This window comes from Apteryx rowi, unplaced genomic scaffold (genome assembly GCF_003343035.1).
Source record: "Apteryx rowi isolate R43461 unplaced genomic scaffold, aptRow1 scaffold_169, whole genome shotgun sequence".
NCBI classification, from domain to species: Eukaryota; Metazoa; Chordata; class Aves; order Apterygiformes; family Apterygidae; genus Apteryx; species Apteryx rowi.
In genome coordinates this window covers 24,592-43,774 of record NW_020447963.1, presented here as the reverse complement: position 1 = coordinate 43,774, position 19,183 = coordinate 24,592, and the positions used below count along the sequence as shown (strand labels likewise).

Here is a 19,183-nt window from a genome sequence, read left to right as displayed (position 1 = left end):
AAAAAAAAAAAAAGGATAATAAGAACCTGTGTTACTGTTTCTCTCTACTCTTGGGTCAGGCTCGCACCCATTTAAAGAAGTCCTTGATGAGCTGCATAGGTGTTTAATACCATGAGATACTTGAGTCTGGTCTGTTGATTTTAGTCCCTTCTGACATAAAGTAATATTTCTGATGCTTCTAAGGCTTAAAAATACAGTAGAAAAAATTTTTTTCTTCTCCTTAGAAAAATAAAGCATGTTTTATTTATAAATGGTAATGAAGTCACTGATCCAGTGCAAAAAGAAATCATTTAGGAAAGAATTTTTACTGTATATCTCCATCCTGCTCCATCTAAATCAACACAATACCAAAGTCTGGAGTGATAGACAAGTAAAATAAGGGTTTTGGTGTTTTTTATAGCTTTAACTACTGAATTAATCATTAGCCTTAGCCCTGCTCCCTGTTACATAGCACAGGTTGTGATGCTAAGGGATGAGGCCCTCCTGTAATTACCAGAGTTGGACCCTGCTAAAGCCTGGGCAGTTCCCCTCCTTGGTTTCCCTGAACCCAGATTCTTGATTGGCTTTTAAGGTGTTTGCGTAGAGTATGCTGGAAGTGGCAGTGTGTTTGTCCTTATATCGAGGAAGAGCCCCCGCACCAGAGGCGAGCAGTTAGCCAATGCTCTAGTGTGCAAGTGGTCCTGTTAAGCCAAAAAAGGGCACTTTTGGGTAAGTGGAACCATCTAATAGAATGAGTTTTATTTATAAAATCAAGTTGTCAGTCTCTGCAGTGCTCTAGGAAGAGATGTAAGAAAATAATCTGAATGCAGAAACATAAAGTGAAACGGTGACTCTCTTCTGAGAGTCTTGGCAAAGACTTCTTGAGATGCCACGAGAACAGGTACCTAAATGTTGCTTGCAGAGCTGTCATCGTAAGACAAAAAAAGTCAATATCTACAGTCTGTTTGTACAGCAAAAGCATTGACACTTGTTTTAGAAACAAAATTACTCTTCTTCCCTTCACTGATCCTCTCATATTTACTAATAATATGCTTTTAAATACAAGCACTGGTGTGTGCGCCAAATTGCCTATAGTTTGAAATTGTATTCAGTAACATAAAATGCAGTAGTTTCAAATCATGCGAGATTAGAAGACTTAGGTACAGGGCACAATATATGCGGGTTGCTTTGGATAAAGTATATCCTGTCCTAAGCAGTCTGTGCAACATCCAGTAGCAACCATTTGCAAAATAAGTTTTCATGTATATTTTGGGCTTATTCTTTGGGGAGAAATACACTTAGCTTTATGTAACTTCATTTTAGTTGTCAGTAAAGTACAGTCTTGTTTTGCCAAGATACCTCTTGTGGGTTTTGTGTTTTTTAAGTTTAATTAATTTTAAAAGAAGTTTAATTTATTTTAAAATAAACATGAAGCATGCCAGCCTTCCTTCTGGGATAGAAACAAAAGCTGTAAGATGTATGTTTAAAAATTAGTTCTCAGACTTAAGTTATTGAGATTCTTCTTAGATAACTTGTCTCTCTTTCCTTTACTGACCCTTGTGCAGGAATTTTAGCTTCTGTTGTCAGACCTTATTAAATGTGCTTTGAAGGATTGTCGGAAGCAAACTTGAGGCACTGTGCTCCCTGAAGGGGGCAGTTCGACTGCTCTCCTTGGCTTCCCAGGTTTGCTTGAAATTTGAGGCATCTCAGGACAAACTTTCTTGACCTTCTTATTGTCACCAGAATTCCTTCTGTTAAATGAATGCCTTGACCAGGGAAAGCAGTCAAAAAGTGTGTTTGTGTATACAATTTATTTTTTATCTTTTTCAAACAGAGATAGAGAACAAAATGGTGAAGTCTGATAGCTTGTCTTTTCTTCTAGAGCTTTTCAAGTGTAGTTTTGTTTGGTATTGGAAAATCTTTTTGACCTTCCTTTGAAGTCACTGAGAGGTACTGACAGCATCTTTGTGTAAAGGGCATCTCCCTTGATGATAGAGCTTCGGCTGAAGCATTGCCTGGCTGCTAGAAATCTGGCTCATAAGCCTGCTGTATGTTCTATAAGATGGAAATCTGACAGTAGTACTGTTTTTTTTTTGTTGTTTTTTTTTGAATTAGGGTTTAGCAGATGAAGAGCTTTTTTAGCTGTCTAGACAAGTAGCTGCCGAGAGACTGCTTTTTCTGTAACAGTGACCTACTTGCTTATTCTGTAAAGCTAATCTCTTTTGACAGTGACTCCAGAAATTTTCCTTCCTAGATTGCTTCAGCACAGCTGCAGCATTTTCTTTTAAAGAAACCCTTTTATGTTGAAAAAGCTTTTCACATGSTGAAAATGTATGTTAGTGGCTCCTCTTCCTATGAAACTGAAAACATTTATACTTAACGCCAACACTTTTTCCCTGAAATGATTATTCCATATTAAAATAGTTGCTTTGAAAGAGTCTCTGTTGAATATGAATGAAGTACTCTGATTTCTTTCTTTCTTTTTTATTCTTGTCTAAATAATGAAATAACCAGCAAAACTGATATTGGGCCAAATGGAACTAATACAGAAGTGGTGATACTTAATTTCACTCTTTGTCTGCTTTTCTTATTTCCCAGGCCAGGAATAATTTTTGTTTCTCTGGTACCCAGTGCAAATGGACCCTAACCTGATCATGAGTTTCAGATACTGTCATAATATCTTTTGACAGTATCTTGACTACATATACTTGACTTGACTTACTATAATATCTTGACTGCATAATTGCCATCACTTTCAACAGAGGCATAAAAATGTATGGTAAAATATTGAGAATAACAAAAGGAGTTGCTTTTATGTGAAGATTTAAAGGCCCATAAATAATTCTAATTATATCCTGTCTATGAATGCCCAGCTATGAAGTGTGGAAAATTTGGAGGAAYGGTCATACAGAAGAGGAGGAGTACTGGGAAATGAAGGTGGTATATGTAGATTCCTACTAGATTTTTGTAATATCAAAAGGCACTGAGTAAGGCTTAAAAATTAGAGATGCGACACTGAATCCTGATCTTTGGAACAAGAGCAGGAAAACTGAATTCCGTGAAACTCGTGCATATAACTCTTTAAGAAACTTAATCTTAACTGTCTGAAAAGAAGGGCAAGTTCTTGCTGGAGTAACTTTCTATTGTCTCATCTTTCTTTCTTTTGAGCCATGAATCCAAAATAGTTGGCCTTTACGAGGATTATTAGAAATATGGCTTTCAAAACGCATGTAATCTAAATTTCATCAAATTTGCTGCCCAAGATAATGGGCCAGATCTATAGCTGATACGAACTGTAGGAGAACATGTGAAGTGGAAAGGAGCTGTGATGGCTTAGAGTGGCTGAGGATCAGGCCCACTAGGTATTGCATAGGAGCCTCTTCAGAATATTTTGTGGTTCATCCTGAGTCTGACTGCAAGGGCTGCAGTCAAGCACGTGATCACATCCTTTAGCAGACATTAAGAATTCTTCTTCTCCGATAGCTTCTTTTTGCATCTCTCCCATCCCGATTCTCGTTGGAATAGGAAATAGAGTTCCGTGTAGGAATTAGGACAGAGGAGTTCTTGGGGAGAGGGGAACCACTAAGAAGTAAGTTTGTCTGAGGTACCACAGAAGTGGAGCAAAACGTACACCGGTTTTATTCCTGCAGTGGTGAGTGACTCAGATGATTTGCAAATATGATATTAGGGCACTGGTGGCAAAAGCTCTAAATTGCCTGTTTGCTGCACCTTGGGCTGTGATAGTACCCCAGGTTCTGGCTTTGGGGCAAGACTTTTAAAGGGTTGTATCTGCTTTTCAGAGGTGTTTGTTCACTTTCAAAGAAGCACTGTGTACCCCTCCTTGCTTCTAAGGGAAAGGTAAAAATGCCTTGGTTGAGGGCAAGGGTTAGGCACACATACTGYGTCCGAGTGGTAGCAGGAGTTCAAGCGACAGACAACAGATTTTGGTTTGGTTTGTCTTTGTACATGTCTTGGCTTCACAGGGATGTAAAAGCCAACTTGGGCCTGGCTTTTTACCTTTTCAGAACGTCCCGTAGCTGATAATGAACGGATGCTGGATATTCTGCAGCGCTTTGGGATGCAGAGAAGYGAGGTTCGTTTCTTTCTTCGACACGAACGCTCTCCTTGTCGGGAAGCAGGTAGGTGTTGATCTCAGCTGGTTAATTTGTCTATGTAAGTTAAGTTTAATTTCATTCCCCAAGGTTAATGAACCAGATTGCATATATAACATATTAATGTTGGTAGTCATTACGGTGTTGCAGCCCCTTTTTTTTTTTTGGTTTCACTAGACATTTTCTTATGACTAGAGAATGCTAGTAACAGAAAAGCATGATAGCTAAGTTCTCTTCTTTGAACTATTGTTCACTTTAACGGAGACTCCATCCTCACTTGCCAGACCTGGGAGCATTAAATCCATTGAAACTTTTGCAGCTTTTCCAGAGTTTGTCATCACTACAGCATCCAATGCCATCGCATGTTGAATAGATAAGCCAGAGCTAAATATCTAGAAGTCTTTGGTGGCCTCCTAATAAGGAATATATAATCTCTTTTTTAAAATCTAGTAGCCAAACTGTTGTCCAGTAATGTAACTTATTATGTGAGCTTAGTATGTTTCACCTGGATGATATTTTACTAGGGGCAATAAACTTAGTGTATTTGGCAAAAGATAGAGGTCTTCCCTATTTCTTCCATAGTCTACACATTTATATTAGTAATGGAATTTAAAAAAATCAAGTCTCTGACTCTCTGAAAATGTAATATCACTGTATTGTTAATCTAAAGAACATGATTCTGTATGTTCTTCCCAGAACTTTTTTTTTTGTTTTTGCTTTGCAGGGTTTTCCCATGCATTCCATATTAATCTCTTCAGCAGAATCCTTAAGACATTTACCTTTAAATCAATCTATTGGGTTCTTCTGTCTCCCCTTTTCTTATTTTGGTTTTCTGTAATCTTCCTCTGTCTTAAAAATACTGCATTTGTGTTAAGCAGTGTTGTATCCAGTGTATTACAAAATGGTTAAGCATATCTTGACATGTGAATTGTGTAATGATGATAGAATGAGTTTATGAAAAGTTAAAGCTGTACCGCTTTTATCTGCTAAGGATCTTATCATGCAGTTTAGTTGTCAGGATGTAATTTTTCAAGTCCAGGGTACTCAGTGCTCATAGCAGAAGGTTTATTGACACTTTATTGGCCATAACTTAGCTAAACAGTCTGTTTGAGGAGGAGCAAATGAATAGGTAGGAGCTCTGTGGTATTTATTAGTCTTTCAGGAGCATATTCTTGAAATAGGTTTCATGGTAATGGGAAAAAGCTAATAGAGATGGCTGCATCCTATAGTGCATGTGTCTTACAGGGAGATGAGTTAGCTTGGTGTTTGGCACCTGAACACCATTTGTACATAATTTGACGGAAACTTTTAAGTGGGATTCTAGTTAAGTAGCATCTTTACTGTCAGACTAACTGTCAGGAAGAAAACGTTTTTGTGGTGTTAAACTTTAGGCTGTGTGCAAATAATCAGCTATAGATTAAATGATGCRTCTTTCGTGATAGGTGATTAACCTTTAACTATTGGTATTCATATTCTCAGTGAGACAGTTGACAAAGGCACATCAGGACTTCTAGATGCTCGTTTTAAGGCACTCTATTTGGTCCAAATGTCTCTCTGTGAATTACCTAGATACTTTTGTGTCATTTAAGAGGGGACACAGTTTTATAATTGTGCATCTGTAACGCAAGCTTACCAAGAGCCTGTTGACCAAGGGAAAATATTGAAACAACCTACTGTTGGTTAAAGTTTTTCCTGTTTGTCTGTTTTTTTTTTTTTTTTTTTTAATCAGTCTTATATTCTAAAATAAATGTTGACCTCACTCAGATAAAGTTTCTTTCAGGAAGTAGAGACAAATTTACTTATATATCCAAGCTTGTTCACGAGCCATTGAACTTTTTTCATGAAGTCATAATTCATACACTGTCATTGAGTAAAATTATGAACTGAAAGGGAAGCTTTGTTATTCATTGTAATAGAATGAAATTTTATCAAGGCTGTCTTGTCATTTAGTAAGTGTGACTCCTACATGAATATTGATGACTTTTTCTTTCTTGATTAGAAGCAAAGTAAAGGATACTTTGTAATCCTTTCCACAGTAGACAAGACTACCCAGCCTGTTGAATAGCAGCCTCTTCAGAAAAAATATCTTGTGTCTTCCATTAAGCTTATCTTAGTGATAAGAACACGGGAAGAACAGATGTTCAGATTCTAAACAGAAAATGACTGTATTCTTTCTCCTTCCTATTGAATGTTATGTCTAAAGGGATAAGAAAAATCCTAAAATATGTTACCAYCTTTGACTATCCTGTATTTCTATCCAGGGAGTGGGCAAAGGTCTCAAGATCCAGCCTTAAAAAGGAATGGGGTGAAAGTGCCTGGTGATCGAAGAATAGAGAACGGAGTAAGTGCTTGGTGAAACAGCCAGTGCAGCTATTTCCATGGAGATCCTGGTGCAAATCCCAGCCTGGAAAGCAAGAGGCGATATTGGAGCGATTTCTAATGACTGCTCTAGAGTTGTCACAAAGCCGCTTTAATATTGCCCTTGCTTTCAGTTCTTAAGATCTCTCTAAGATATCCAGAGAATAGCTGCCATAACCCATGTTTATGTGATAACTATTTGGGTGGAAAAAAGTTGGGAAAGGTAGTGCTGAGTTTTCATGAGTGATCTCCAAGCAGTAAATTCAGCATCTTTCCCTCCTCTACTCCCATCCAAGAATTGTCTCCCCTTTTCCTTCAGTTTACTGGTTATTTTTATCTTCAGTTTTGTCAGAGAAGTGGTCTGCCTTACTTCCAGGTTTTGAGTTGAGACCAGTTAGCGTCTCAGAATCAAATCCGTTGTCATTGTATCTTCTGGCCAAAGAATAAATTATGGATGTAAGATTGAATCTAGATTTAGGAAAGATGTGAACAGATAACTAATATAATGACAGTGCTGCCTTTGATTTTTCACTACATTTAAACTTTCCATTTTCTTCAACTTATGTTGAAGTGCTTTGAATTGCAATGATATCCCTACAAACAGAGATCCATCCCACAACGTGCTGAGCTTAATCAGGCAAAGCTCATTCATGCTGAGCTTAATTATAAAGGGCTCTGAAAAGCCCCTTTGAAAAGCACTGCTGGGATTTCTCTTGAAATGTTAATGTATTTAGAAATGTATACTTATGTGTGTGGCTGGTTTGGGGTGAGCATGTGCACAACCTTCCAGGTGTTTATTCTTTTAACTTATAAATATGCCATATCTTTACAATTATTTTATTAGATACTTAGTTATGGTGTGTATATATGTATGTATACAGATTGTGTGTGTGTGTGTATATATATGTATATATATTTTATAAGACTTTAATTATAGTTGCCTGCATTAGCTCTGTTGAATTGCACATTTGCCAAATCAATAATTCTGGAATTAGCATGCTTTGGATTTTCATTGGCAGGTCAGTGCTCCAAGAATGGATATGACACTGGCTGAACTTCAGGAGATGGCATCACGCCAGCAGCAACAAATTGAGGCTCAACAGCAAATGCTGGCTAACAAGGTGGGTTTGGAATGAGATTGTTTACGGCCAGGAACAAAGGTCGGAAGAGTCACGTGAGGAAGAGGGAGGGCTGGGGACTATTTTTTTCCCCTTCTTATAAACACAGTCCTCCCTTTCTTTGGCTCCCTCTTTTTAAATTTGAAAGTCAACCTATATAAATATCCAATAGCAAAACATTAAAATAATGCCAGTGATAAGTGACCATACAGGTTACTAAAAGGGTAGAGCACATAGCATTAATATTGTAATTCATCCTGGTGGCTGTGCCAACCCTGTTTGCATTCTGTATGGTGACCAGCCATTCACTGGTTTCATCACTGAGCAATGCTTTTGTTTCTGGATGTAATACTGTCGCGTAATGATATCTTGCTTTTTCCTGATAGAGTTCAGTGTGTCTGGTTTTCTCGGACAGCCATCTGGAAAAGATGGCATGTATGTGATAGAAGTCACTAGGAGGGTGATTTACAGAATGCATGCTGAACAATAACAGAAAAGCTAGTGATAGCACTTGGGGTGCTCCTGAATTGATTAGGGGAAAAAAATATTCTAAACACACCTGTGGAATTTGTAGCTTGGACTTCATTTTCGACTTGGGCATTCTTGCTACCTCCTGCTCTTGAAAATACYACTGAAAACGTCACTGTTGGCAGAGAATCTTTAAACGCCAACCCATCTGGAAGCGTGTGCAGCTGTCTGAAGGGCTGAGTCCCTGGCCCTTCAGAGAACCCTTTACTGGGGAAGGAGGCTGTTCTGCGACTCCTGTCCTGCTGCTCTTCCTCTGTCAGAAGACCTTTCTTGCTCTCCTTTCAAGATCAAATGTATAAACTCCACCCCCCCCCCCCCAGTCTTGTATGGCTCCCTTTACAGAAAGTATATTTTTGCCCCTTTATTTAGCATCTGGTTTGGTGCCTTTGCTGAGATATGTTTTTTGAAAGCTAAGTCATTCAAACCATGGTTTTGTAATGGTTGTGTGGCGACTGCAAAGTGGTACAATGGCCCACTGTGGCCAATTAAAAATAGCCCGTAAAACTTTATTTCTGTTCTATGGTAAAAATTGATATGAAAAACATGGAAATATAAATGTGAGAAATTAGTCAGTTTTGRATTGACCAAGTGATTAGAGTATTCACTTGAAGTTTAGTAGCAAAGTTTATGCCTATTCTGCCCAGGCAGGATATTGCCCTCTTCTCAGTTTCAGCTGTGAGGTCAGTGTTTCATATCAAAGATAAATCCAACCTTTTTTTAACTCCTGGCTATTCACTCACAAGTGATGGTAATAGATCTATAAGTCTTAATAAATAGCAATAACACTGTGGTCACTGTCAATAAAACCAGAAATAGGAATGTTATGCATACTTTCTGTAAAGGGAGTCATACAAGATTGGGAGGAGGGAAAAGTTTTTACATTTGAATCTGGATGACCTCCCATCAAGTAGATGTCCTTTGCCTGTGGTTTGCACAAGAGTTGCCTGATGGGTGTCTTACAGAAGAATTTCTTTCATTTAAGATGCCTCTCTGCAAGGGTATCTAGGAAGGCCAGTCTGCTCCAAAAAGAGGCCTTCTGTTGCCTCTTTCCTGCCTTCTGAAACCAGATGCAATATTAAAAATAGATTCTGAGGGGAAAATATACACTTGCTTTCTAGGCATAGGCTATAATGTCTATTTTTGACATTCTCCAGTATGTGATTGACTCTAAACTTGTGCATGCACTGCAGGTGCTGCTTAGTTTTTCTCCAGAAAGCAGGCTTGCTTTTTGCCCTTTCTTTTTCAATCAAGTTCACAAGAGTCCACATTTCCAAATGTGGCTGATGATTTTTTTTTGGAGGAAACGTTCAGCTCTAATATTAGTAACCTGTGGTAGTTTTGGCTGTTACTCTTTGATTGAGTGCTTGGGAAAGCCTTAGTAGTTCTCCTACTACTGGAAGAAACTATCATCTCCAGAACTGGAAGTCATGTGTAATGGCCAATGACTTAAAGGAAGTTGCTGCAGATAATCTAGTGGTTCCTTTTATATCTAAGCTGTAGAGATCTGTGTAGAGACTGATGCTGCAGCATCCTACTGTTATACTCTTGAAGAGGCAAATGGATCCTCTTCACTAAGACAACGTTTGCTGTATAAATGGAGTCAGGTCAGTCGTGAGCCTTAAGCTTTTCATCTTGGTTGTGAAGGTTTCCCTATTTCTTGAATTCTTCTGTGTTGTGATAGCAGTGAGCATTACCTAAAAAGATCCGATCTCAGAACTGTGATGTGCAGTGATTTCCCCCATCTCAAGGATGTATAGCAAAACCAGAAAAAGGACAAAGAATGACAAAAATGATGAAGAATATATGGATTACTTTCTGTTTCTAAATAGGCTATATTTCATGCTGGAAAAAATTAAAATGTGGCATAAGATAGAGATCTATAAAGTACRAGCAGCACAGAGAAGGCAGAGAGGAAACARTTATTAGCTCTTGCAACTCAAGAACTAAGTAGTGGTTAAATGGAACGGGCAAATGAGGTTTTGGAACATTGAAGACAAATGTTAATGTTTTTCTAAGGCTTAAAGTTTTTGAACAATTTCTTGGAAGGAAAATGTATTAAGGGCTGTTAGACATGGATGCCATCTCTATGCCAGTAGGTCCTTGCGCTACAGAACAGTGGTGCCTGGATGGTTATATTGGGACAGTATCAGTATGCGCTTGCCCTATTCTCAGAGACTTCTGTTGACACTTTGGGAAGTCAGGATACTGGGCTAAAGCAACTGTTGGTCAGAGCTGCTATGACTGCTTTTAAATTTTGAGACTTTATCTGTCAGTACCTTGCCATAAGCTCCCTTTTAAAAAAAGAAAAAAAAAAAAAGTTTCTTGTCTTAACTGCAGGAACAGCGTCTGAAATTCTTGAAACAGCAAGATCAGCGACAGCAACAGCAAGCTGCTGAGCAGGAAAAACTTAAGCGGCTGAAAGAAATTGCTGAGAATCAGGAAGCCAAACTTAAGAAAGTCAGAGCACTGAAAGGCCATGTGGAGCAGAAGAGACTCAGCAATGGGAAACTAGGTGAGTTCCTAGTGGGGGAAAGCAGCCTATTTTTTTTTATTTTTATTTTTTTTTCATAAAGCATCGGTTTTGGAACTCTAAATTTGTGGTGATTTAAATGTTTCAGTGGAGATATTTCCAGAATTCCAAGAAGTGTTAATTTTTGCATCTTGTATTTACCAAAAGAAGCTCTGAATGACCTAGAGGAAAATGCACTTTTGGAATATTCTAACATAAAATAAGAAAATATATTTTCACTGTGTGTTTTGAGCCTAATGTGTGTGCTCTTTTATTTCAGTGTAGGTTGTTTCCTTACTTAAATGTTTCTCCCTTAAATACCTTTGTTTGCCACAGTAGCTTTTTCCATCCTCAGTGCTAATACCCTACACTGTTACTCTTCTCTTGGCCTGTAACAAAGCCGTGTGTGCTGCTTGGCGGGGTATCCGTATTGCCTCTTATGCAAGAGGTAACTTAATGACCAAAGTGGCTGTGTATTTTCTTTTTAATTACAGAAATCGGACTAGTGTCCAGCTTGCTACAGTAATATTTGGGTGCTTGTAGTTCAGCCAGCTGATTATTCAGTATTAAATACTTGTTTCAGGCTTCATGTCAAAACAGATTTTTTTCCTGTTTCTCTCTTTCTCCTCCCTCTCTACCTACCATAAAAAAACTTGTCATTTCCAGTAGCGCTCATATGAAAACATACTTCTTTTTTTAAACCTTAATAAAACAGTGTGGTGCTTTACAGATAAAGCAAGAATATTTTTCTCTAGGGAAAATGAATTATCCATTGGGTTGTATTGCACAAAAGAAATGTCCATTTAAAAGAATGGAAGGACAGTAGAGTAATATATACGGCAAAGTGTTCAGATCTTGGAGCGCGTGTATCTATCCCTGCCTGTGCCTTGGTATGTCTGGTCTTGGCACTTGCTTGAACTCCCACTGGTTCCTTAAACTTTGGGATTCAGCATTTTTAATCCCCAAATTCAGAGTTTTTAATACCATAAATATGCCTTGTGGTTGAATGGGTATCCTCTGTGGAATTCAGCATTATGTGAAATCTAGGTTTTTACAGATGAAATTCAGCCTGATAAATATATTTTTGCTTGTTTCCCTATTTCTGCTTTTTTACTTCATTCAAGTAGTCAAAAATGTTCTTCTTTTTTCCCTTTCTTCCCCCCCCCCCAGCACCGGGAGCCGGAGCGGCTCGGCAGGGCTGCGGACACGCTCGGCCCCCTTAACGGCCGCCCTGGAGGCAGCCCGCGCCGGGCCGCTTCTCAGCGCTGCTATTGTGCTCTCTCGTCCTCTCTAGTGGAGGAGATCGAACAGATGAACAGTTTGTTCCAGCAGAAGCAGCGCGAGCTGGTGCTGGCTGTGTCGAAGGTAGAGGAGCTCACCAGGCAACTGGAGATGCTGAAGAACGGCCGGATTGATGGTTACCACGACAACCAGTCGGCTGTAGCYGAGCTCGACCGCCTGTACAAGGAGCTGCAGGTAACGGCAAAGCTGGCTTGGGAACCAAAACTCTACTGGCTGGAAGTTGGTTGGATTGCTGCTCRCCTTGCTGCAAAGAAATCCCGCCGTTCTTATTCCAGACAGAGCTGCGTAGCCGTCCAAGTAGTGAGCATGGAGTATTAGTTGTGTCGTGCTCAAGGTAAAAGGTGGAAGGAGCATTCGGTGTATATACCTTCTCCTTTAGCAAAATTTGGACAATAATCGACCTTTGCTCCGGAGAAAAGGAGAAAATAATCCGAGTTTGCAAGCACAACATGACCTTTTAAGAAGAGTTTTCTCTTTGCTACTGTTTCCTATGCCCTGTCCTGAAAGTTGATTTGTTTTGATTTTTTTGTTGCTGTTGTTTTCCTCCCTCTCCTTCCCCCACCCCCCCCATTGTGAATTTATTCAGTTGAGGAACAAACTGAACCAGGAGCAGAATGCCAAGCTGCAGCAACAGAGGGAGTGTTTAAACAAGCGCAACTCGGAGGTGGCAGTCATGGATAAGCGTGTTAATGAGCTGCGAGAGCGCCTGTGGAAGAAGAAGGCAGCTCTGCAACAGAAAGAGAATGTACCAGTAAGTGCTGGATATTTAATAACAAAAAAATAATCTTGCTTCATTTGTGGCCCCTATGGTCTGAGGTGAAGATTTGCTTGTGGGGAAGGCTGTTCAGATGCTACACTGGTCATCTTTATCTATATGTGGTGGAAGTCTTGTATTATTAAAGTACTTTTCATGATACATTAGTGTTAACCTACTTTATGGGCAAATCTTATGGCCTCTTCTTATGCTGTCTTGGAATTTTTTTCAGATAATTTTTTTCATTATTATTATTATAGCATGTTAATATCCATTAAAGCCTAAAAAGCTTCATTTTTGATACTGGAATATCACTTTTCTGTTGTTTTATCCTTCTTGACTTCTGGTTCAAACTCTTTGGATGGATGGATGCTGCAGCAAAACATTCTTTTTTTTTTTTTGTTTTATTTCTTAAGGTTTCTTCAGATGGGAATTTACCCCAGCCGGTGGCTTCTGCTCCAAGTCGAGTGGCAGCAGTAGGTCCTTATATCCAGTCCTCTACTATGCCACGTATCACTTCCAGACCTGAACTTTTGGTGAAACCAGCATTTTCAGATGGGACACAAGCTCTGCAGGTACCTGATGGTCCACTAAAAACACAAACTCTGCCCAACATGAGAGCTGGGAGCAGTTCACAAGCTAAAGTTCCTGCAGGTAACTTGCAATTAGTAATCCTTCTCCAGAACTGTTTTGTTTTGTTCTAATCTACCAACACTGAATTTTCTTTTTAACAAAATGCTATTTGAGATGTCAGTCTTAGGATCTGACAGTTCTTGCAGTGAATATATCTTCTAAGCACTGAGGTTATAGCATTCAGTGTGTTATAAATTAAATAATCCTCTTAATGAGTAATTTGAATTGTTGCAAGGAATAGAGTATGGGAGGATTCTTCTGTAAATTAGTGATCCTTCTTTATACTCCTAAACACTACACAACACTGTTCAAGTTTCTAACAGCTAGCTGTTCTAGCACACAACCTGGTGGCAGGACTTAAAAAAAAAAAAAAAAAACAACCAACCAACCAAACAAAAAAAACCTAACAAAGCCAAGTTTTTTGGTCATGTATTTTGGAAATGACACATGTAAAGAATTAACCAACATTCTGAGAAATAATATAAAGGGGGCAACCGATTGTAGCACAGAAATAGCAATAAACTTGCTGACATGTTAGTGGTGTGTGGCCATGGAGAGACCTAGGTCCAAGACCTGACAGGAGGCTTGGCCTCTCCTGCTTAGAGTATTAATGGAGGTTTGCTTGCTTCTTTCTGTGCCTTTCTCTGATGAGATACGGTTTGGCTCAGTGAAGGAAAAAGTTTGGAGAAACTGGAGAGATGTGAAGATCTCTTCCTCACTTTCTTGGGAGCAAAAGGCTCCCCTTTCCACTGGGAGATAAGAGAAGCTTAGATCTTCCCCAAAGGGAAAACAGAGGCTGAGCTTGTAGAATAATTGTTTCTTTTATATCTTCCTTCCACCTCTACAGTAGTGACAGGTGTATATGAAGTAGCCTTTGCACAAAAATAGTGCAAGTGTCGTTCACCCTACTGGAGAAGGGAGGACTTGCTTCGTTTTGTCTGGTTTGTAGATACTAAAACTACTAGAGTGGAATTTTAGCTCTGATCCATATGAATTCCAAATGTTATAGGAATGTATGGTGGTGTGCTATTTGATGAACTAAAACACCACTCCTTACTTCTAGCATTTTGGCAAAACCTCTGATTTCCTAGAGGGATGTATGGTACTTCAGCAGGACAAATTTTCTTCCTGCTGCTCATCGTTAGTGTTTGAACTGGATATCACATATTGTAATAGATAATTTAGTAGAGAGAATTTGGTAAAATGTTTAAACTAATAACAAGTTGCAAGCATTGACTCAGTTGTTTTTGAAGCAGACTTGATATCTACTTCTTGAATGTAAAGATCAGCTCTAATTCAGTGCCCATGTGCATATTGAACATAAAGATGATTTATCTGCTGTTTTGGATATCACTGTCTGGATTTATTTCCGCTTTAATGCGTCGTGTGTGTGTGTGTATTTATTTATTTTAGTGCATGTTACCTCTTCCTGATCCCTTCTTACCATCCTATCACTTCTACTGACTCTACTAGCCAAGGGAAGTTCCATACTAACTAGAAAGAAGTTATTCTAGAGAGCTTCTTGTCTGAATGCCTAAAAATGCAGACACATGCAGTGTGTGCTGCTTTCGTAGTTGTTTCTAACCTTGGTTTTGCATTCTCATTATTAAAAAAAAATTTTTTTTTAATTCTTTTAAGTGATAGGGCTTACAGCAGCTAACCTGCATATGATACTTGTATACTGTCCAGACCTGATGTCTGGAAAAACAAACAAACCTTCCCCCGCCCTGAATGAATAAGTCAGTAAAACGCGATTTTAGATTGTCCTGTACCACTTGCTGTCTCCTAGGTTCTGTGGTCCCCAGTTCAAAACCTTCCCCACCTGCCCCTGACTGGAGTAGTTCAAATGCAGACAATCTCATTAGTCAAGGACCAGCCTTGACTTCAGCAAAAGGGATTGTGATCAGTGAAGGACAAGGTAAGTTCTTATGTGTTTGGTTAATTTTAAAATGTGGAAAATCAAGTTAATGACAACTGTTTCCCGAAATGTTAATGCGTGGAATACATTTGAGCAGACAAAAAAACCCTAATATTGCCTTACAGGCTTTGGTGTGTTRGTGGTGGGATTTTCAAAAATGCCTTATTTCAGGTGGTGGAGACTAATGCCTGCAAACATGCTGCTTAATTTGCAAGATCCAGCATTCAACATGCCCTTGGGTCCTTAATGCAAGGATAGGATGCATACAAAAAGCATCTCCTATATGAGCTGTCTCTTTTACTACACAGAGAAGGGCCCTTATTCCTGCAATTTTGTTGTCTTATTTATTTATTTATTTATTTGTTTTTAAATCTTCCTTTCTCTAACACCAGCTGAAGGAGAAAGTTTTCTGCGAGACAAAGAGAAGAAAGTGCGTCCATTTTCAATGTTTGATTCTGTGGACCAGTCTGCTGGGCTGGGCACACTGAGAAAGAACCAGAGCAGCGAGGATCTTTTGCGAGAAGCACAGGTATGCAGGAAACATGCGCTCAACTCCAAACTTTATCTAGTTTTCCTGCGTCCCRTTTGACAGGGATTACTGCACAGCTTTATAAATACTGCTATTGAGAAGCTCTTTGAAAAGTACCTAGGTTTTCTTTTAAGATAATACTTTTAAGGAAAAAAAAGTTTTTTAGGCTTTTAATGTCAGTTCAAAAATTCAAAATCCTTCCCTCTACTTGCTGTGGTGGAAACCTATGTATTGATTGATTACATACAAATGGCTGGGTTACTTGGTCTAGTGTGTGTGTGTATTTTTTCAAAGTTTACATATACAGAAGCATTTGTGTGGGGCTTTTAAAATCATTTAGGCACCTGTTCTACTGTTTAATTCAGTGGTATCCTTCAGATGCTTGATTGCAACAAGACTTCCCACCTAAATCTTGGCACAAACACGTGATTTGATTGGGTGGAGGGGCAAAGTAACATAGAAAAACTGGAGAGATATCAAGTGCTCCACTGGAAAACAAGTGTCTTACCTACAGACTCTAATCTCAGCTACCTTTAGAGAATTACTGTGCACACCCATCATTTGTTTCAAACATAGCTGTTACAGAAGGAATTAAGGGGAACAAGTTCGAAGTTTGGTACTATAAATAACTGTGATGATAAAATGTTTCAAGAAATCTTTTCATGCTTACTAAATGAGATTGTAAACAGCATTGCAGAAATAGTACAATTGTTAGATACTGTGTCATCTTTGGGGGCCTCTGGTCCTTCCCAGCGGATCTCTAAAACCTATTTTGCAGTTTAATCTTGATTTAAGTCTTTCTTTGTCTTTCAGACGGCCAATAAAAATGTAACAAAAGTACCACCACCAGTCCCCACTAAACCAAAACAGATAAACTTGCCTTACTTTGGTCAAGCTAATCATCTGCCACCTTCTGATACTAAGCTGGATGGAAACCCACAGAAGCTGCCGTTGGCTGTAGTAACTATGGGGAACAAACAAAAACCAGTGGCACAGCAGCCCTCCCATGCTTCCCAGCAGATACAGCAAAGAATCTCTGTCCCTCCGGCAGGTCCTTCCTCGGGCCAGGACCAAATTCTTCCCTCATCCAAACAGGAGAGTCCCCCAGCAGCAGCTGTGAGGCCTTTTACCCCTCAGCCGTCCAAAGAGACCTCACTTCCACCATTCCGAAAGCCTCAAACTGTGGCTGCTAGTTCAATTTATAGCATGTATACGCAACAGCAGACTCCTGGGAAGAACTTCCAGCAGGCAGTGCAAAGTGCTTTGACAAGGGCACAGACCAGAGGACCGCACTTCCCAAGCAGTAAGCATGTGGCACTCTACCACTCTTTTCTCTTCATAAAATCTCGGGATAGATGTACATTCCCCCTGATCTGTGCATGCAAAGTTGCTCTTGGTTAAATAAGTGGGTTAGAGGAGCTGTAAGAATCTTAGGTGGTTCTTGCAAATTGTGTATTTGTGTCCTAACCAAAAGTGCAGAATATCTGTCTTATGTTTGCAAAATAACTAAGTGATAATGGTAAACCTGGTTAGCAGTTCGGTTCTGTTCAGTCGATTCTAGTATTCTGCCTCTTTGCCCTAGATAAGTGAATCGGGTTGCACATTCTTGTGAGGTTTGTCGATCAAATATTCACAGTTGTTTTTCCCCACCACTTCTCTGAACTGCTCTCTAGTGTATGGCAAGCCTGTGATGGCAGGCGCTGGTGCACAGACTCAGCTGCCGCAGGCGGAGAACGTCTACTCAAACCTCCAAGGCAAGCCAGGCAGTCCGGAGCCTGAAATGGAAGCAACAGCCACCACTCATGAGAATCATGAAACRGAGCGAATTCCCCGTCCCCTTAGCCCAACCAAATTGTTGCCTTTCTTGTCCAATCCATACCGCAATCAAAGTGATGCTGATTTGGAAGCACTACGGAAAAAGCTGTCCAATGCACCCAGACCACTGAAGAAACGTAGCTCCATTACTGAGCCAGAAGGACCTAATGGGCCTAATATTCAGAAGCTGTTGTATCAGAGGACCACTCTGGCTGCCATGGAGACTATCTCAACTCCATCACATTCSTCCAAGCAGACCACATCAGCTACCAGTCCTGAAAGCCCAACGGAAATCCCAAATCCTTACTTAAGTGCAGAATCAGAAAAAGAAACAGCTTCTTCCACACCGGAACCAGCCATAGCTGAGGAAGCAGAAAACACACCAGCAGATCAGAACGAAGTTCTTCTGCCCTCAACAGCTTTGGACACTGTACCCGAAGGAATGTCAGACAGTGATGAACTCATGCAACCCAAAATGGAAGAACCAAGCCTAGAGGCTTCGCTGCCATTGGAAGTATACATGGAGGAGTACCCTCCGTACCCACCACCTCCATATCCGTCAGGGGAACCAGAAAGTTTGGGAGAGGACTCATTCAATATGCGACCTCCTGAAGTTACTGGACAGTTTTCCCTGCCTCCGGTAAGTATTAGCCTACAACTTGAGCACCCTGTGAATAAGTAACTTCAAGTACTGCAGGTAGACCCCTGCATCGTATTGTAGAGATCGTTGAGTGGATATGGGAGAGTAGTTGCACAAGTAGGATGGAAGTCTCTGTAGGTATCCGTTCTATTTGTTTGATACCGTTATCTCCTAAATGAATGACAGTAATGAAAAGTCTCTGTTGTTTCTAAAACAAATGGCAGTAATGAAAAGTTTTAAATGGAGTTTGATACACAAATACTAAAACTCTTCAGGGCTGTAAAATGCATTCCTTATAGAAGTCTGCCTACTTCATCCAAATTTAATTCTTTCATAGGAGTGATAAAACTGGTTTTTGAGGCACAGATGCAAATTTCAGGAGTATTTACCGCTATAGTTGACATGAGATGGAAGCTAATTATCTTAATCCCTGGTCATATTTGTTCATTTGGAAGAGCATTGTTTGAAAAATATGGAGGAACAGAGCCTTTTCTAGTCTCCACTCTGATAACTCCTTTGTAGATGCCAACTGCTTACACTTCCTTTACTGAAGTGTTTTCTAAATTTTTCTTTGGAACTTGAGAACTGACTCATGTCAAATTAAAGTTGCATCAAAACAGAGTCCCTTTGGGCTAAGGATAGGCACCACTTTACTGTCTTGATGTTTATTTTGGAAGTCTGTATCTGTTCATGTGGTATGGTGTTATCTCACAGTTGTAGAACAGAAATACCTGCTGTTTTCAGTTCCTTGAAGAGTTCCATTAAAACGGATCACAAATAGAATTTTAATAAGCTGATGTACGAAAGTGTGGTTTCGCCTCTCCCCCCTGACCCCGCCACTTCAGGGCAGAGGAGTTAAATGCTTTAGCCTGCTTTTTACCCCTGTAATTTCTGCATGGACTAGTCATTGCGTGTTTTTCTTTGTGTTCTTAAGACTTTGTCCTTGCTCCCTTTTACAAGGCAACTTGAGTGCTAGGATTTCCTAAAT

General features: G+C 39.6%; 1 protein-coding gene across 1 annotated transcript in view; it reads left to right on the top strand.

Annotated features, from left to right (window-relative positions):
- The window catches only part of TP53BP2 (tumor protein p53 binding protein 2), a 30,011-nt gene that overhangs the window by 1,096 nt on the left and 9,732 nt on the right, over positions 1–19,183 (top strand). The window contains exons 2-12 of the mRNA XM_026060449.1: positions 4,005–4,118; positions 6,353–6,432; positions 7,469–7,570; positions 10,433–10,607; positions 11,899–12,080; positions 12,493–12,657; positions 13,077–13,314; positions 15,083–15,211; positions 15,604–15,740; positions 16,554–17,043; positions 17,414–18,195. Coding sequence (XP_025916234.1) covers positions 4,005–4,118; positions 6,353–6,432; positions 7,469–7,570; positions 10,433–10,607; positions 11,899–12,080; positions 12,493–12,657; positions 13,077–13,314; positions 15,083–15,211; positions 15,604–15,740; positions 16,554–17,043; positions 17,414–18,195 — 2,594 coding nt within the window. The remainder of the gene's footprint in view (positions 1–4,004; positions 4,119–6,352; positions 6,433–7,468; positions 7,571–10,432; positions 10,608–11,898; positions 12,081–12,492; positions 12,658–13,076; positions 13,315–15,082; positions 15,212–15,603; positions 15,741–16,553; positions 17,044–17,413; positions 18,196–19,183) is intronic.